The sequence below is a fragment of the Rhinatrema bivittatum genome, chromosome 4, assembly GCF_901001135.1.
Source record: "Rhinatrema bivittatum chromosome 4, aRhiBiv1.1, whole genome shotgun sequence".
Lineage (NCBI taxonomy): Eukaryota > Metazoa > Chordata > Amphibia > Gymnophiona > Rhinatrematidae > Rhinatrema > Rhinatrema bivittatum.
This window is the reverse complement of record NC_042618.1, coordinates 74143266-74161889: the sequence shown is the minus strand read 5'-3', so window position 1 is coordinate 74161889 and position 18624 is coordinate 74143266. Positions and strand designations below refer to the sequence as shown.

The following is an 18624-nucleotide window of genomic DNA, read 5'->3' as shown; positions in this document are numbered from 1 at the left end:
TACCGGAGCATGATCAGATAAGGCTATCGTACCTATTGTGGCCATCGACGTTTTAGGGAACAGAAAGTCTGAAATTAAGAAATAATCAAGATGAGAGCATGACCCATGCAGGTGAGAAAAGAAGGTGTAGTCTTGTTCTCCAGGGTGCAAAGTCCTCCATATATCCAAGAGGCGCAACTCTTGGGTCAGAAAATTAGGCCCCTTTTGACTATCTCCTGGCTCTGCAGACTTAGGCGGTCGACAAGCCTCATTTTTATTAGCTACACAATTGAGATCTCCCCCCACCAGCATTGTATAGTCTGTGAACTCCCTCAATATCCCCAACAAGCATGTGAAAAAATCATGATTATAAACATTTTGTGCATATACATTACACAAGATCACTTTTTGTTGGTTGCACAATCCCTGGACAATGATGTTACGGCCTTCTGGATCTTGCCAGACCCTCTCCGACTGGAAGGACAGTTGTTTATGAATTAATATTGCAACACCTCTTCTTCGAGAACTATAAGAGGAGAAAAAACATTGTCCCACCCATTCTCTTTTCAGCTTGGTATGTTCACCACCTGCTGATAAGTGGGTTTCCTGAAGAACACCACCTGCGCATTCATACGTTTAAATGCCATCAAAAGCTTCCCTCTTTTAATTGGGGAATGAATTCCATCTACATTAAGAGAAATAAATTTTACTGCAGCCATCACATTAGAGTCTTAGAGGCTCAGCCAGAATAAAATGTATAAAGAAAATGTCAATATAGATAATCCTTCGGCTCCCCAGCCTGAGCATCTGGGATCATAAGGAAATAGCTCATATCTTGCTACACCAGTGTCATGTATAGACTGTTCCCCAGTCAAAAGTACTTCTGCCGCTCCTAGGGATTCCTTCTGACCCCCCCATCACCCAGTCCCACACACTCCATGCACAACATACATACCAGTTAACAATCCATTCATACTTACATCTTGCAATTTGCATCCTTAGGAGGCCCAGAACTCTGACAAACCCCCATTTTCGAGGCATGCCAAAGTTCTCCTCCGCCCCCCGCCAAAATTACAGTGCAAATATAAAATTGGACAATTAGTACAGAACATTACAATATAACTTTGTAACTGTTGAGAACTGAAACATAGGGCCGAAACTGTGGCACCCAAGTGTTATAATCCCCCTCCATAACCCATTTTCTAGAAATAACTCCCATTAATCAGCCCACACACAAAAAGAACAAAATACTGAAGATAGTGATTAAGAAACAAGGACACCATCTCCGAACCAACACAATTATGAGTGATCTCATGGTGCAGATTTCCAATTTTTCCTTCGAGAACAGTCCGGTCCTGGCCATTCTCTATTGTGAGTGGCATTTATTTGGCGGCTCCCGCTCCAGGGAGTCCTGCTGGAACCAAGTTCGCCAGGAAGGCAGAGGCATCATCGGGTTTCAAAAAAAAAAAAAAAAAAAAAGAGAGTCTTGTTATCATGGTTTATCCTTAGTTTCGCCGGATAAAGTAAAGTAGTGCAAACGAGATGCCTCTTATGTCGCTCAGTACACGCAGGCGCCATTGCCCTCAGCTATGTGGCAACCGCCGCTGAGAAATCATTAAAGAGCAAGATGCGATTTCCTTCATATTCTATCACCGGGCGTTTTTGGCACTCTCGCATCTGTTGCACCTTATGTAACCAGTTTAGAATACGTATCATTACAGGCTGTGGTCTATTATCTCCTTCCCGTAAGGTACCCATTCGATGGGCACGTTCACATCGTAGTTGGCCCGCCAAAGATGTCAGGCCCAAATGATTGGGGAGCCAGTCCTCTATAAGATGATACAGCTCCAATTTTTTTACAATCTCTGGGATACCAACTATTTTAATATTGTTCCTTCGGTTTCTATTCTCTTGATCTTCTATCCAGGTCAGGAGTATGGCCTGTTGTTCCATAAGTTGTTGGACCTGTCTTTCTGCATTTACCAGCCTATCATCCTGATCACTAATCCTTTGCTCCACACCACCCATCCGCTTGGCCTGTCCTTCCAATGTCCCCTTTATATCGTCTATCATAGTCTGTAGCCTAATAAGTCTCTCATCCAGTGCTCCTGAGACCCGAGACGAGATTTGCAGGAAGACATCCTCCGACACTGACGTGAGTTGTTTCGCACCATCCATATTATTAGCCACTCTGGCTGTGGGAGTTCCTCGCTCAGGACAAGCCCGGGAACTCCTATGGCGCATTCCTTGATATCCCCCACAGTGGACGTTAGCAATGCTCAGTAATCTATCCACTCTGGAAGAACTTATCTTCTGATTACTGTATCCAGTAAAATCTGCAGAGGTCTCAGCATGGAATAAAATGTGAGATAGACAGAGGTTTCAGGGCTGGAGGCACTATCCACATGCAAAAACTCTATGTGATCAAGGCAGTTGACATGTAAATTCTGGGAGATCAACAGTGAGACCAATACTTATAAGCAGTGCCAGAAATGTCAGCGAGTATGTAAATGACCAAAATAATGAAAGAAGGACTGCACTCACGGTAGTGCCATCATAATAGGAGAACCAGGCAAACTAGCGTGCTGTAATGTCCATATTATTACTCTTTGTGATTGACCCCTCTGAGACCGAGCACGCCGAAGCAGCAAGCTGTCACCCAGAGTTCAAAGACGGGAACACGCTGAAACCACCGCCATCCTGACCACGTGGCTACTTCGCAGAACAAGGTCCGTGTTCGGGTCTTCTCACTCACAGCACCCCGATCATCTACAGCCTCCTTGCTTTTAGATGGATTCAGCTGCCCTAGGACTCCGTTGCTCGCTACCCCCGTGGTCGCCTCCCAAATTGCTGCCGCATACGGAAGGTTGTGATTAGCAGTCCTATCGAGCAGGCGCCATTTTGAGTGCGCGAGATGGGGGATCGCAACGCGGAGTGCTTGCTATCTACTCCCGCGAAATTCAGTCTTCACCTCGGCCTTGGGAGCAGAGGTACTCAAGGGGCCCCACTGGGAAAATTCAGGGGAAATCACCGCAGTTTCAGCCCAATTCTGGGGGGAAGGTCAGAAGGGAGCCGCGAAGCTCTCGTTTCCAATTATCCTCTGGGTGATGCCATCACCAGGAGTCCGGCTGCTTAAATTTTACTGCTTAGTGAATGCTGCTTGAATTTAGCTGCGGAAATGTTGCTGCTTGGATTTTACTGCGTAAATTTGTTGGCTTATATGTTGCTGCTGAAATTTTTTTTTTTTTTTTTGCTGCTGCATATATTAGGCTGTTTGAAAAGTACTGCTTATAATGTGCTGCGTGCAGTTTGCTGCTTGTATTATGCTGCTGTAATTTTCCGTGGGGATTTAGCTGCTGATATTTTGCTGCTTAAATCGTGTTACCTATATTATGCTGCTTGAATTTTGCTGCTTATAGTTTGCTGCTGGGCATATGCTGTGTATATGAAATGCTGCAGGTAATGGACAACGATCAAAATTTGTGACAGCGTCAGCCACGCTGCTGGGCCACAGTGAACAGCTCAGTCCTGAAAAATTACCTGCTTTGATAAGGTATATAATTAGTAATTAATATGGACTGCCTCTTGTAAGAGAGCTGCTCTCCCCCAGTGCAAAGTGATGGCTAAGTGCCTGTAGATATCTTTCCTATTCCAATGCCCCTGCTGGGTTATGTGCTACCAATATGGCTGCCCAGAAGAAAGCTGAACTATGCTGTCCCTCTCCCTCAGCCTCCCTGCCGCTCCACGGTCCACTCTGCTGCTTTTAAATGGGCTGCAGTCCCCTTTCTGGTGCAACCCGAGCCTGCGTCCAGATTCTCAATGGTAAGGGCCAGGAGAGTAAAAACACTCCGGTTTTACAATTTTAAATTGTGGCTGGAAAGTTTTTCCTGTGGCTCCAATGGCGGCTGGTAAGGGGAAAAAGCGGGAGCTATGGGCGCCAGCAGCCAGCTTGGAACTCAGCGATCGGCACTGCAGAAAATTTATTCAATTTGAAATTTTATTTAATTGTGAAGAAATTACTGCTGTAGGCAGCTTCTCAAAACCTGCTGCCCAGGCTGACCTGCGTCGGGAGGCAAATCTTTAGTTTCGCGGCCAAGATGGCGGCCGGGAGGACAGAGAGGCAGGGGCTGTACTTACTGCCAAAACTCCTGACCCACGGCGAGCAACGCCCTTTATGTCCAGTGATTTTTGCCCGCAATTCTTGCCCAAACTGGGGCCGTGTTTAAAATAAAAATTCTGCAATTTCTCCGCAGCAGAGTTGTTATTCCGTGCAGAAGCAGGGCTGGAGCCTCAAGCACTAGCAGCCATCCCTTCTCGCGGCAAACAGCGCCCCCAGGAGAGAATTGCTTTGAATGAGTTACATATCACGGAACAAACTGACTCAACTGCTGATTTTTACAAAAGACTGAAGAAGAATGTGGAAAAAATTACCAAGATGCTAAAGGAGCAACATGATGATTTGGCAAATCGCCAATGAAGAAATATCAGAGGGGATTCTGGAAATTAATCGAAAGGAGAATATAGCCAAGCTCCTTAAGATTTTTAAGTCTGTATGTTCTTGGCTTTGCAGAAAGGTCTATTAGGTTTGACAGAGTGCACAGACTTGGCAGGCCACAGGTTGAAGGATGAAGATACCCTAGAATTATAGTAGCATTATTTTAAAGATAAACAAGTTATTCTCAGCAGTATTTGAGGAAAAGATGGTTTGGATTTCAAGGTGGAAAGAAACATTTTTCAAGACTTATCGTAGTATACCTTGAAAGGAGAGCTTTAGCCCCCTACTACTTTATTGCATAATAAAGGTATAATATCACTGGGGCACTCCAAATCATTTACAATTCTTTTATGTTGGTAAGGATTATCACATCACTAATTTGTGGAGGAATCATACTCTTACTAGTTCACAGAAGAAATTGGCGGACCATTTAAAACATGTTGGTCGCCTCACAATTGCCCTTCTGTGGAAATCGCCTCCCACTGTGGAAGTCTGAGTCAGATGTAAGACACTGCTACTATGGAGAAGCTCACTTACACTCAAACAAAATCTACCTCTACATGATAACATTTGGTCACCCTATTGGAAATATAGGGAGACACTGCCCGGGTGATGGAAGTGTCCTTGTTATTATTTAACGTAATGTGCTGCCTTGTGGGGTTTTGCCATACTCTCACCCTGCATCTGTTAAGCTCATATGGAGACATCTGTCTCTCCAGGGGGATGGGATGGGGGGGGGGGGGGGGGGGGAGTTATTTTTCTCAGTGCACCAATTGTTGATATGTTATTTAATCTCTTCTTGTTTTTGTACTGTTAAAATCATTAAAATAAGAAGTTTAAAAAAAAAAATCCTTAAGGGCAGGAGCAAAGCATATACTTGCTAAAGATCCAACTGTTGAACAAAATGGTTCCAGCTGCACCAGAGAAGGTGCCAAAGTGGCATCACTTTGGTGCCATCCTCCAGATGGATGATGCCATTTTTAAAGTCCTGGAGTGGAGGCGGGAGCAAGCCTATGTTTGTAAAAGTGGTATATAAACACTTTTAAATAAAAAAAATAAATAAAATAAATAGGCTTCGTCTTGCTCCTAAGGGTTTTTCAAGGACCACAGGAAGGGAGCGTCCCAGAAGATTTTAATGGGGTGGGACCTGGGGAGGCTCAGCTAGGAAGGCCCAGCCTCTGTTACATTTTAGTGACAAGAATGGAGGTCAGAAGGGTCCAGGGAGACCCAGATGGGCAAGGTGGGAGGATACTTCCAGGGCCATGGGAGGCTTTTTTTTTGTTTGTTTTGGAGGGGGATTTTTTTTTTTTTTTTTTGCAGTTTAATGAGATTTTGTTTGTTCTGCAAATGAACTGGAAAAAAAAAAAAGGCCAAACAAAAACGGGAAATTTTGGAGCTGCACATCCCTAATACTCATGTTCCCCAATTGACTTCTTCCAGGATAAAGTCCAGAGATGTGCAGATGCCCATCCCCCCAGAATTCATTCAAATACCTCCTGCAACAGACACCTTTCTTGTAGGATACGCTGCCTTTGTATTCCTCAATCAGCATTAGCAGGCAGATGTGGACATTGTGGAGGAAACATTGAGGGTTTCCCTCCTCTTCTGCCCAGGCTGGTAGCTCTGGGTTGAGAGTGGCAGGGAAGAAATAGGGATTTCTTACACTGCCAAGCAGCCAGGCATTTGCTGGCTCTGAGAAAAAAGATTAAAGCCTCAAAATCTTCAGCTACCCCAAAATGTAGGATTTTGTTATTCTACATCTGTTCCATTTTAGGAATTACCACCCAGGAAAAAGATCTGGGCGTCAGTTGATATACATTGAAATCATCGGCTCAGTGTGCTGTGGTGGTCAAAAAAGCAAACAATGTTAGGAATTATTAGAAAGGGAATGGCAATTAAAAACGGAGGATGTCATAATGCCTCTGTATTGCTCAGTGGTTAGACCGCACCTTTGAATACTGTGTGCAATTCTGGTCGCCACATCTCAAAAAAGATAATTGCACTGGATAAAGTACAGAAAAGAGCGACCAAAATGATAAAGGGGATGGAACAGCTGGCCTATGAGGAAAAGCTAAAGAGGTTAAGGCTGTTCAGTTTTGAGACGGGACGGCTGAGAGGGGATATCATAGAGGTCTACAGAATCATGAAAGGATTTGAATGGGTAAATGTGAATCGGTTATTTACTCTTTCGGATAATATAAGGACTAGGGGGCACTCCATGAAGTTAGCAAGTAGCTCATTTAACACAAATCAGAGAAAATTCTTTTTCACACAATATACAATTAAGCTCTGGAATTCATTGCCAGAGGATATGGTTAAGGCAGCTAGTACAGCTGGGTTTAAAAAAGGTTTAGGTAAGTTCCTGGAGGAAAAGCCCATAAACTGCTATTAATCAATAGGGAACAGCCACTGTTTGTTGCTGGCATTAGTAGGATAGGATCTATTTCATGCTTGGGTACTTGCCAAGTACTTGTGACTTGGATTGGCCACTGTTTGAGACAGGATACCGGGCTTGATGGACCCTTGATCTGACCAAGTATGGTATATCTTATGCCTCAAGTACGCAAACTTTAGGAATTCTGTTACCTGATTTAGAAGCATCTGCAAGCAAAAAATGTTTTCTATAAAATGTTCATTCTTATTCCTATATCACTGTTTGTCTGTTTCAGGTTTTGATATCCATAGAATAGCTATATATATTCACACACTTCTCACAATCTTTCTTTGCTTTATATAATTCATGAAAGGACGTCACATATAGATATAAGGCATGTCAGCATCTATCACTTATTTATTCCAACCTTTGCTGCTTAACATTTAAAATCTTCACCTCCTAGGACAGCAGTTCTCAACCCAGTTCTTGGGACACACCCAGCCAGTCTAGTTTTCAGAATATTTATAAGGAAAAAGCAGGAGATGGATCTGTATGCACTGCTTTCATGATATGCATCTTTCTCATGCAAATTCATTTTGGTTATCCTGAAAACCCAATTGGCTGCATACATCCCAAAGACTGTGTTGAGAACCACTGTCCTAGGATATCCAATAAGGAACCAGTGAACTAGGACTTTTCTTTTCTTCCTAATCTTTTAATGGATACTGGGCCTCAAACAGCCAGAATCTTATGTATATTTTTACCAATTTATATGGGTAAAGGTAAAGTGAAATCTTAAACTTGTGTTACATTCCAGTATAGTGGAAATAAAAGAGCCGGATAGATGTCTTTTCAGCAGTGCATCCTGTATTTTATTTAGAAATTTTATATACCGTTGTTCTTTGTAAAGATCACAATGGTTTACACAATGACGACATTCATAGGTATAAATCAGCAGATAATGATAGATTACAAGATGTTAAGGTCTTTTGTATACTTCCTATCAACAGAATTCTCAAATACATATTAAAGATCAGGACATGAGACATGAAATACAAAAATAAAGATTTCACATATTCTGTATGTAGTACAATCTCTCGTCAATTTGTTTATCATGTATCAATTAGTATCTCATCCTTGTTATTTTAGTTCTCTACATTCTGATGTTTTACGTTAGGTTGTATGCATTTTTAGATGTCTGTAGTTCACTTTTAAATGTCTGTTACACACAGCATTTCAGGTAAGGAATTCCAAAGTTTTGGGCCTGCTATGATCTCTTACATGTCAGGTGTGTGTCTGTATTGTTGGAACAGTCAATCCTTTATTTTGGGATCTTAGTGTTCTCTGCGGTGTGTATGGTTGTAATGTCACTAGTGTGAATGAATTTGAATATTAGCATTAATACTTTGAAATAGATTTGGGATTATACTGGCAGCCAGTGTACAGAAATTATCAAGGGTGTAGGGTGATCGAATTTCCTGAATCCTAGCAAGAGCCTTGCTGAGGCATTTTGTAGTATTTGTAATGGTTTTAAGAGGTATGCAGGAAGACCAAGAAATAAGGAGTTACAGTAGTATAGGTCTGAGAAAATTAATTTGCAATACAGTTCTGAAGTCTTCAAATGTTAAGAGGCTTCAACCGATGTAATATTCACAACTTGGCGTAACCTGTAATAATTTGTTGAATTGCTTTTTCATAGTAAGGTTCTCATCTAGCTGAATACCTAAATCCCATCCATACTTGTTTTGAGGGAGTAATGTTGAAGTTACCTGGGTCTGGAGCCAGTGGCTTCAAAGTGACAGCTCTTTCACCGTTGGGTCAGTGCGTAAGCTTTTCTCCTGTGCATTCTTTGAAAGCTATATAGTGGCTTGCAAAAAAGTATTTAACCCCCTAAAAAGTCAGATTTGTGTTGACTACAAATGAAACTTATGCAAATTTATTTATTTATTTAGCATTTTTTATATACCGAGGTATAGCAGAGTTGCCTTCACTCCGGTTTACAATTATAACAACCTGTTACATTAAAAAGTTTTAAAAACAATTACATTTAACAAGCTGAGAACTGTCATATAATATTAATATAAACAAGGCAAGATATACCAAAGGGTAGGTACATTGAAAAAACTGAGTTCAAGCATAATAGTAGACATCTGTAGGAGGCCGGATAAAATTGTCAGGGGGGAGATTGAATGTTAGGAGGCTATGGAAGGCTGTGGTATTATGTTTTGAGATCATTGTGCAAGCTGTCATTATGAGATTGGCTGAGTAGCCAGGCTTTTAGGTCTTTCATAAAAGATTTTGGGTTTTCTTGAACGGTGAGGTACTGGGGTAATGAATTCCATAACTTTGGGCCGACGATGGAAATGGCTCTGTTTCTGGTGGAAGAGAGTTTGGCATGTGGGAGTGATGGAATCACTAGTTGTAGTTTACTAGTTGTTCTTGTTGTGCGTGGAGAATAATGGATATGAATGATGTCATCAAGTGCAGTGTAGTCTGCTTTGTAAATTGCTTTCTGTAATGTTGAGAGGACCTTGAATTCGATTCTTTTTTCAATTGTGAGCCATTGTAATTGGTTGAGGACAGGTGTGATATGATCAGATTTCTTTTTACCAGTCAGGACTCTGGCAGCAGCATTCTGAAGAAGCTGTAAAGGTCTTAAAGATGATTTAGGTAAGCCAATTAGAAGAGAATTGCAGTAGTCCAAACCGGAGAAGATTAGGGCTTGAAGGACGGTTTTGAAATCATGGGGGTGAAGCAGTGGTTTAAGGTGTTTGATTACTTGTAGTTTGTGAAATCCTTCTTTTGTTCTTGTGGAGATGTGTTTTTTATAATTTAGATCATTGTCTACCCAAATGCCCAAGTCTTTAACGTTGTCTTTGAGTTGGATGAGGGTATTGTCGAATTGGAAAGGAGGAATTGTTTTTGGTGTGGCGTTTTTTCTGGTGATTAGTATGCATTCAGTTTTGTTCATATTTAAACATAATTTAAGCTGGAATAACATGTTTCTGATTGTATCAAGGTGCTTCAGACAGTAGGTTTATTGCCAACCAATATGCTCTTAATGAATTGTGATTGAAAAATTTACTTTATTTCTCTGCATTTTTTGTAAAATAAAACTGAAAATTAAAAAATGCTGCTTGCATAAGTATTCAATCCCTTCAGACTAGTACTTGGTAGAACCGTCTTTTGCTACAATAACAGCTTTAAGTGTGTTGGGGTAAGTTTCAACCAGCTTTGCACATTGTTTGGAAGTAATCTTTGCCCACTCTTCTTGGCAGATTTGCTCCAAGTTGGCTGGATGACACTTATGAACTGCAATTTTCAAATAATACCACAGATTCTTAATTGGATTGAGATCTGGACTGTGGCTTGGCCAATGTAGAACATTCATCTTTTTGTTGTTCAACCACTCCCGTGTTGCTCTGGATCACTGTTCTGCTGAAAGGTGAACTTTCTCACAAGTTTTAGTTTTTTAGGAGACTGAAGCAAGTTGTCTTGCAGTATCTCCCTGTAATGGTGCACCATCCATCCGTCCTGCAATTTTAACAAGATGCCCAGTACCTGCTGAGGAAAAGCATCCCCACATGATGCTGCCATCCCTGTACTTTACTGTTGGGAGGGTGTTTGCTGAGGAATGGGCAGTGTTAGGTTTGTGTCATACATACAGGCAGATTTTAAAAGGGCCGCACTTGTGCCCATAAACGCGCACATCTTGTCACATGCAACGATACACGCTACTTTATAAATTATATGTTTAGGTTTTAAAATATCTTCATGCGCATGTCTGCAGCCTTTACATAAATCTCTTATGCGTGTTTGGAGAGAGAGAGAGAGAGAGAGAGAGACTTTGTAAGGCTGGGGTTTGGGAGGTGGTGCTACAAAAACAGAGGTATTCATTGTAAAATCGATATCATTAAAGAATTTTAGACTTTAAGCGCGTTGAAAATTCTAGCAAGAGGAGGTGATTTGTACACTGGAGTCTCTGCTAGCTGCATTGTACAAATCAACTCCTTTTCGTCACTTATAAGATGTAAAATTGACATCATTAAAGAATTTTAGAATAAATACATCTGAATGTTTCTGTAACACCACCCCCCCTTCCCAAAAACTCACCCAGAATCAAAGTGCCCCCCCTTACAATGGTCCATATATTGAGTGTCAGGCTGAGCCTTATAGAGTCTCTTTCTCATTGTCTCATACACCTACAGAGGAGATGTAGCAACGTTAAGTGCGTAACACACATGCACTGGCTGAGGAAAAATAAGGGGTTACGTGTGTCAGGGCTAGTTCTGCCTCTGGAACGCCCATGCCCTGCCCCTTTTCTGGGCACACGTACATTAATGTGTCCCCATTCCGGCTACTTAAAATTTGCCTAGCTCCTGCATGGCCCACTTGCGTGCCTATATGGCCATTTTTGCTCGCTCAAGGCTTTTAAAATCTACCTCAGAGCATTTTTATCTCATCCAACCACAAAACCTAATCCTATATATTAGCTAGGTCACTAATGCTTTCTGGAAAACTGCAGATGTGCTTTGATGTGGTTTATCTTCAATAATGGCTTCTTTCTAGCCACCCTCTAATGCAGGCCAGTTGTATGCAGAGCTCTTGATATGGTTGACTAATGCACCTCCACTCCAGTCTCAGCCACTGAACTCTGCTGCTCCTTCAAAGTCACTGTGGCTTCCCTCACAAGTCTCCTCCTTGCTCAGACACTGAGTTTTGAGGGACAGTGTCTGGGTGGTATGATGCAGCTTCTATCCCCTCATGATGGATCCAACAGTGCTCTCTGAGATATCCACGCCCTTGGGATATTATTTTGTAGCCTTTTCTTATCTTGTGCATGTCTATAACTTTATCTTTAATTTCCTTAGATTGTTCTTTGGTCTTCATTTTCACAGCTTTCCTTCACATTCACAGTCTGATCGATGGCACTGGAATTAGGGGGTCTTATCCAGAAAAGTTCAACATTTAATGATTCACAAGTAGCCAACTGTTAGGGCAATAATCTGTGTAAACTTGGAGCTTCCACAGTACAGGGGATGAATACTTATGCAATCATTTTACAGTTTTTAATTTTATTTTACAAAAAATGCAGAGAAATAATGAAATGTGACTTTAAAAATTTACTTTAAACTATTATGTCCCAAAATTTTTTTAAGATGCTGTCCTCTAAATAGGACACAGACATAATGGGTTAAGAGCATACTGGTTTGCAACAAACATATTTCTGAACAATCTGTGTGTTATCTGTAATCCACACAAATCTGCTGACTTTTTAGTGGATTGAATACTTTTGCAAGCCACTGTATTCTTAACCCAATGACCCATGCGCCACTTACTGATCCTTCGGTCAAGACATGTAATCCTGTATAGTCTACAGAGGTGTTAGCTGCATAACTGCCCCCAGGTTTCCTGTAGCTTTTGTACAAGAGAGGTTTGGATTGCACAGAGTTGCAGAGTCACCAACAGCCTAGTGGTAGGCACATCAAAGATCCCATGTCAGAGGGTCTGAGGGAACTAAATTGGAGTGACACAGGTACCTTTGAGAGCTTTCAGTTGGACAGTAAGGGCTTGCTGCCACATACAGCAAAGCTGCTTTCCACACAGAATCAGCTTCTTGTAATTTCCAGTTATGTATATGCTTGATCCTCTGACTTCAGATTGTCTGTGGTCAGGCCAGGAAGGAAGAACAGACTAATCTGACTTTAAGGCTGTAAGTGCTAGGAGTTTGCAAATGAAGAGATATTACAAATGAATTTGGTGAAGGCAGCAACATCTAGCTAAAATCCTAAAAACAATTCACCTGAAAATTTTCGAGATCTAAGAGAAATCTAATTGAAATATCTAGGGGAAGTCAGGAACGAAATATAGCTTTCAGAGGCTCTCTCGGCAGGTAAAACAATTAAAAGGAAAAGATGTGTTCAAGTTCTTCTTCCAGTTAATATAATTTCAATACCATACAAACAGAAAAAAGTTAGCTCTGTGCCAAGGCATATCAAATACTAAATGTAACCATAACTAAATCCTGTTACCCCTGTAATAAGTGGAATCTAAGAACAGTAATTCTCCATCTAGAAAAGCAGGTGTCACATGATGAGGCTCCATGAAGATCGCCCAGAGTTTAATAATCAGCCAAAGACTTAACATTTTTTTGTTGCTAGAAGTAACCTAGAGCAGTGGGCTGCAAACTGGCTTCAAATCTCGCTAATGTTCCTTGTGACCTTGGGTAAGTCACTTCACGCTCTACTGCCTCGGGTACAAACAGATTTTGAGCCCACTAGGGACAGGAAAACACCTACAGTATCTGAATGTAACCCACTCTGAAGAGCATGAAAAGAGAAAAATAATCAAATAAAACAAATCAGGTTACCAGCTTTGGTCAAGGTACCTCATCAATATTTCAGGTTTCATTTTAAAAACAGTCAATACAAAACTACAGGAGAAACTTAAATAATCTGATATACATGGATTTCACATTAATGTGAATTTGAGGATGTTATGATAGTGCTTTAGTACATCTCAAACAGGAAAAATCTTTACAAACTACTGATTTGGAAGGTGCTTAATTTTAAATGGAGCATACCTTAAAAAAGTCTTCAAAGAAAAAAAATATTTCAGGAGCGATATTGTTTGGTAAAATGCAGTCATTTTTACTTTAAAAAAAAAGCGCTTCACAATATTTTATTAGTTTAACTGTAATTTAGATAGCACTAAATTTAAACAATATTTATATGCCATCTTTCTGAACACAATCAAATCTAACATTACACTAACTAAATTTACAGTAAAACTACAAATCATTAATTCCTAACCTCAAACAGTGGGATTATATATAGGGTTGAATAATCCCTATTCAAAGTAGCATACAGTTCAACTTTGAGCACAGAGAAATTAGAGGCCTGTGAACTAAAAGGTTTTCTTCCATTTTGGGTGTGTGGGAAAAATTCTTAATATATAGGGCCCTAAGTGACTTGCTCAGGTCCCACAGTGACAGACACCTGAAACAAATCTCCAGGTCTATAGTTTTGCTCCCTAACTATATTACACTGTCAGACCACAGGAAAAAAAATGTTTCTTAAAAAGCAACTGGAGACTATACAGATTAAGGGCAGTATGCCTGTTATATTGAAAACAATCATGCAGCCAACTTTCCCCACTTAGTTCTGAACATGCAAGTGGAATGACTAGGTCGCATGCACCAAATATTTTGTGCACAGCATATATGTGAATTCCTGGAATGCATAACTACTCCCTATACAGCCACGGTATTGTAACTAGAATCTCCTACATAGATCTCCTCTCTGCCAAAGATTGCAACACAGTTCAGTAAATGCTGGTATCTGCTCTGAGGATTAGGGGACATGAAGTCCAGCAAATATAACACAAGAAGTGCATAGTGGTCCACAGGCTGTTGCAGATTTCAGGCATCAAATTCTAAAGTTTGGTCCAGGAGAGAGGGGGTGCCAGCATGGCCATTTGGCTAGGGCCTACAATGTTGAAAGGGCCTACTTTTGTTGGGCAAATTTAAAAAAAAAAAAAAAAGCTAAATATATCTATTTCTAACACGTATAAATACAATTTTCAATTGTAATTGAAGAATTTGCTAACAAAAAAGCTCGTAAAGCCTTCTTAAATAAATAAATAAAAATTATTTGGGAAATTTAGAAAACGATTTCTCTTATTAAGTATCACATCAGAACCTTACATAGGGGCTTACTTTTCTTAGCTGGCATGAGCCTAATTCCTGCTCTCTCCAGCCCTGCATAAGGCAAGAGTTGCTGAACTGTACTTTAGCAAACATTATATTATATCTCAAACATTGTAAATGATCTACTATAGTTACCGAGAAATTAAGAAATAAAACTGAGCTGGCCTGGTGGTCCAGTGGCAAGTACTGAACACTTCCATGCAAGGTTCCTATGTCAGGTTGGCTGGGGATGCTACTGTGGATCATCGCTACAGGAGTCAGCTGGTGGCCAGGTTTTGAGCCCATGATGCATGGCTCCGGCCTCTGGACTGTTGCTGTAATGACCAGGCTATAAACTATGGGAGGGGAAATACCAAGTGGCACCAGAATCCCAAGAGATGTTATCAAACCTTTGCTCCTGTAAGATCTTGGCTTTAATTTTTCACTAACTTTGCACTACAGCAAACTTTGATACATGTTCAAGAAGCATTGTCTGAATTAAGAAACCTGCTCACCCCGTAAAAATGTTGCTAACAGTAATTTTGTAAATATTGATACCTTTAACATAAGGGAGCTTGCTGGGCAGACTAGATGGGCAGATTGGTCTTTTTCTGCCGTCATTTCTATGTTTTAATGCTCTATATAAGGCTTGGGGTTAACCTGCAGAGTAGCAGTTACTACCCGTAACAGAAACATGGGGGTAACCTGCACAGATCAGCAGTTACTATCATAAGAAACATGCTGGGCAGACTAGATGGACCATTTGGTCTTTTTCTGCCGTCATTGCATCTCACCCCTCCCTTTTTATGACCAGATATAAACATCAATCTAACAGTATAATTCATCTGAAGTTACCTGGAACAGGTCACATCCATCACTTTCCTTATTGCAGTAATATTAACCAGAAGGTAGCTGGTTAGATAAATACTGCTGGGTTAAACAAATCAATTCTCATCAAGGTATTTCACTGTGGTTTTGCCTTGTACACGGAAATGTTCTGACACCACCCTTGGGAAGCTGGTATTTCGGGTGTTGGGAAGAAATGGTGTTGTAACCACAGTATTTATAACTGGCATAGTGCCTTTATATTTGAATGACTGTTTTAATACAAATCTTTACAAGAGGATGAGGATTACAGAAGTTTCACGCTTGGCATAAACGGCATTCACTTGTACTTTAGAAATTATGCACTAAGAATTTTAATTGATCGGACTAAAATTCAATTTATAAAACTAAACGCATTTTATATAGCAGTCTCAAGATAAATAAATATGTTATCAATTTAAGAATATTAAGCCTTCAGTCTTGAAAAAAATAATTACTTTCCCCACTCTAAAGATGTCAATTCACACAAAAAATAAGGCAAAGCAATGGTTTAAACTCAGCCACAAATATCAAATGCAGTGTTATTTAGAAAAGTTTACAACGCGCAAATGGATCAAAGTTGCACACCAGCCTCCCACTGTTGCTTTTATCTGTGGCTGGTTAATTCGAACTATTTTTAACCAGAGGAAAAAGCCTCAACTCTGCATATTTTCCAAAATAGACGAAAAAGTTTTCTTAACCAAAGCGGAAAATATTTCCCTTTGCGGGGAAGATAATTAACATACCAGCCGCGGCGGCCTAGAGACGGAGAGGCTCTCTCGTATTTCTGGAACCGAGGATCCCTGCAGACCCGGCGCGTTATGACGGGAGGTTGCGCTTGCCAAGAGACATTATTACTGACCTTATACACATCTCCGTAGGTGCCGCTGCCAACCCTCTGAATTAACTCGAAGTCCTGCTGCGGATTCCGCCTCGAGATCTCCGAGCTCGGCCGCGCGTGCGCCTCCATGATCGCTCCGGGAAGAGGCTCCGGCTGCCAGCACGGCGTGGGGGTAGGGAAGGGGGACTAAGACTGCGAGCCAGGCCCCTGCTCCATTCCTGCCACGGGGGGAGAAAGCGAGAAACTTTAGCATCGGCCGGTCCCCGCAGTTTCCCGGTCCAGGGGAGGCAAGTCTCAGCGTTTCCTTCCTCTCCCGATCTGCCGGGGGATGTCACTTCCTGCCGCTAACAGCTCCCTCCCGCGGTAAGGGCAGAGCGCCGGCTAAGAGAAACCCTCCTTCCCCTTTCACACGCTCTCCTCGCCCCCTTTTGTTTGTGAGTCTGAGACCTAAGCTCTGGAACTCTCCCTCCCCCGGTCGCGTGCAAACACAGGCAGAGCGCGAGGGGAGTTGTTGAGACCCAGCCCAGCTGGACATTTACCTGGCGCTCGCACACAGTCCACTGTATCCTCGCCGGTTGGGGGGTGGGGGAGGGAGGGGGGGCGGTCAAGAGCGGCGCGCGCGGTGGCCGGCTCCTCCGGTACCCGGACTTCTAGAACTCTCAGACCGATTCAAAGCAACAACGTTCTGAGCTCTCCCAATACGGACAACGTCACTGAGCACGGCGGAGCGCTCTCCGCGCAGACAGCTAACCACCTGGCACAGTAACACGAAGCGCGAGCGCCACCCGCTGTAGGAAGGACCGCATTGCGCCTGAGGGCTGGCGGAAGAGCCGCGCGCGTGCGCTCTCGGGGGTTATATTTTCCGGGCATCCTGCGCGGTGTTTTAAGTTCGTTGTTGTGGTCATTTTTCATTGCTGTCAGTTTCTGAGCAAAACCAATTTACCCGGCTTACTAGTTACTGGGTTTAAACGCTATGATTTAAAATATTTTTATATACGTTATTTTGATTAAAAAAAAATAATGCTCATGATCAAGTAATTTTTACGTGGGATGTTCCACTGCTTTACTATGTATTGTCAATTTTTTGAGCGATTTTATACATTGCCTTGAATTCTGATGCCACTGCAGCCCTCTTCCTAGCCCTACTGGCAACAGGCAGTAGGGACTGGAAGAGGTAAATGGAGAAAAGGGCTGAAGTTGGCACAGCATAATAAAGAAGAGGCATCCTGTTGTTCATCCCACTCCCATTTACTGTCTTTTGCAGGAAGGGACAAAAGGGAGGCGCTGGAGTAGGAAGAGTTGGGGACTGCTCTTTACTCAGCCGTCTGCTTCGGGGTCACTCCTTCTGTTACTACCTGGCAAGGGAGGGGCTGAAGCAGAGGGTTAGTTTTTGTTGCCTGAGTTGGTGCATGAATCCATGCCTAGGAATGTCTTTAAGAATGTAGGTGATGTCATGCCATCTCAGACCAAAGCCTGGCACGTGGAAAAACTGGGAGATACGCGCGTGGCCGGAACGTGCGCGCAAGAAGCATATTCTAAAAACGGCCCAGCCACATGCATATCTCCCGATACACACTGAAGTGCCAAGCTCCTTGAAAGGGGCAGGAGCTGCGGCCATTAGGCCCTGTCCCAGAGAAGCCAGCCAGCACACAAAACTTACTCCTGCTTGGAGGAGCAGGTAAGTTCTAAAACAAAACAAAATTAGATAGGGTAGGTTTAGGGGAAAAGGGAGGAAATCTAGGTAGGGGGATAGGAACGTTCCCTCCCAGTCTGCTCCTTAATTGGAGCGGACTGGGAGGGAACTGGTGTAGGCCCAATCACGTCACCATGCATTATTTTTTAAAATTCCCCCCCCCCCCCCCTGTACAGGTGAGATGCCACCTGCCCGCATATGCATGTCGAAATGAAATTGGGCGCGCATGTGTGCACGGGAATTGTATTTTATAACATATTGGTCACTGTGTGTCAAACAGTGGATCACTTGGAACAGATCCTAATGGGGAGATCCATTCCCTGTTGGTGTCTTCCAAAGTAAGAGATGACAACCCTAAGTCTACCTGGGTCAATAATTAATGGACCAGAAGCTTGTCCAAATCTTTATTAAACAGTTATAGTCTTGACCTTGACAGGCACTTTGCTGGGCAAAATGGCACCTTAGACAGTCTAGACAGCAGGGTCCCCCTCCAAGGATGTGGTTGTCCAGTGCAAGTCCCCCTTCAATCAAGCGACCCAGGCAACGACAGTGGCTGTCATAGGATCTACTACCTGTGGTAGTATGGTAAACTGGTACCTCCCCACCTCCTTCCGGCTGCTGCCCCAGGTGGCCACACATCTCTGCTGCCCCTTTTAATAGTTGTGGTCTTGTTCACCTCCTCTGGCAACAA

At 42.3% G+C, this 18624-nt stretch overlaps 1 protein-coding gene across 3 annotated transcripts in view; it reads right to left on the bottom strand.

Moving 5' to 3' along the window:
• Positions 1 to 17037, bottom strand: part of MAP4K5 (mitogen-activated protein kinase kinase kinase kinase 5) — a 341354-nt gene extending 324317 nt beyond the window's left edge. The window contains exons 1-2 of one of the 3 annotated variants that reach the window (XM_029598355.1): positions 16780 to 17037; positions 16262 to 16458 (exon numbers count right to left, since the gene is read on the bottom strand). In XM_029598355.1, coding sequence (XP_029454215.1) covers positions 16262 to 16369 — 108 coding nt within the window. In that variant the 5' untranslated portion in view covers positions 16370 to 16458; positions 16780 to 17037. Of the gene's footprint in view, positions 1 to 16261; positions 16746 to 16779 lie in introns of those variants that run through there. The other 2 variants (XM_029598353.1, XM_029598354.1) reach the window with 2 other exon arrangements.
• Positions 17038 to 18624: the final 1587 nt, after the last annotated feature.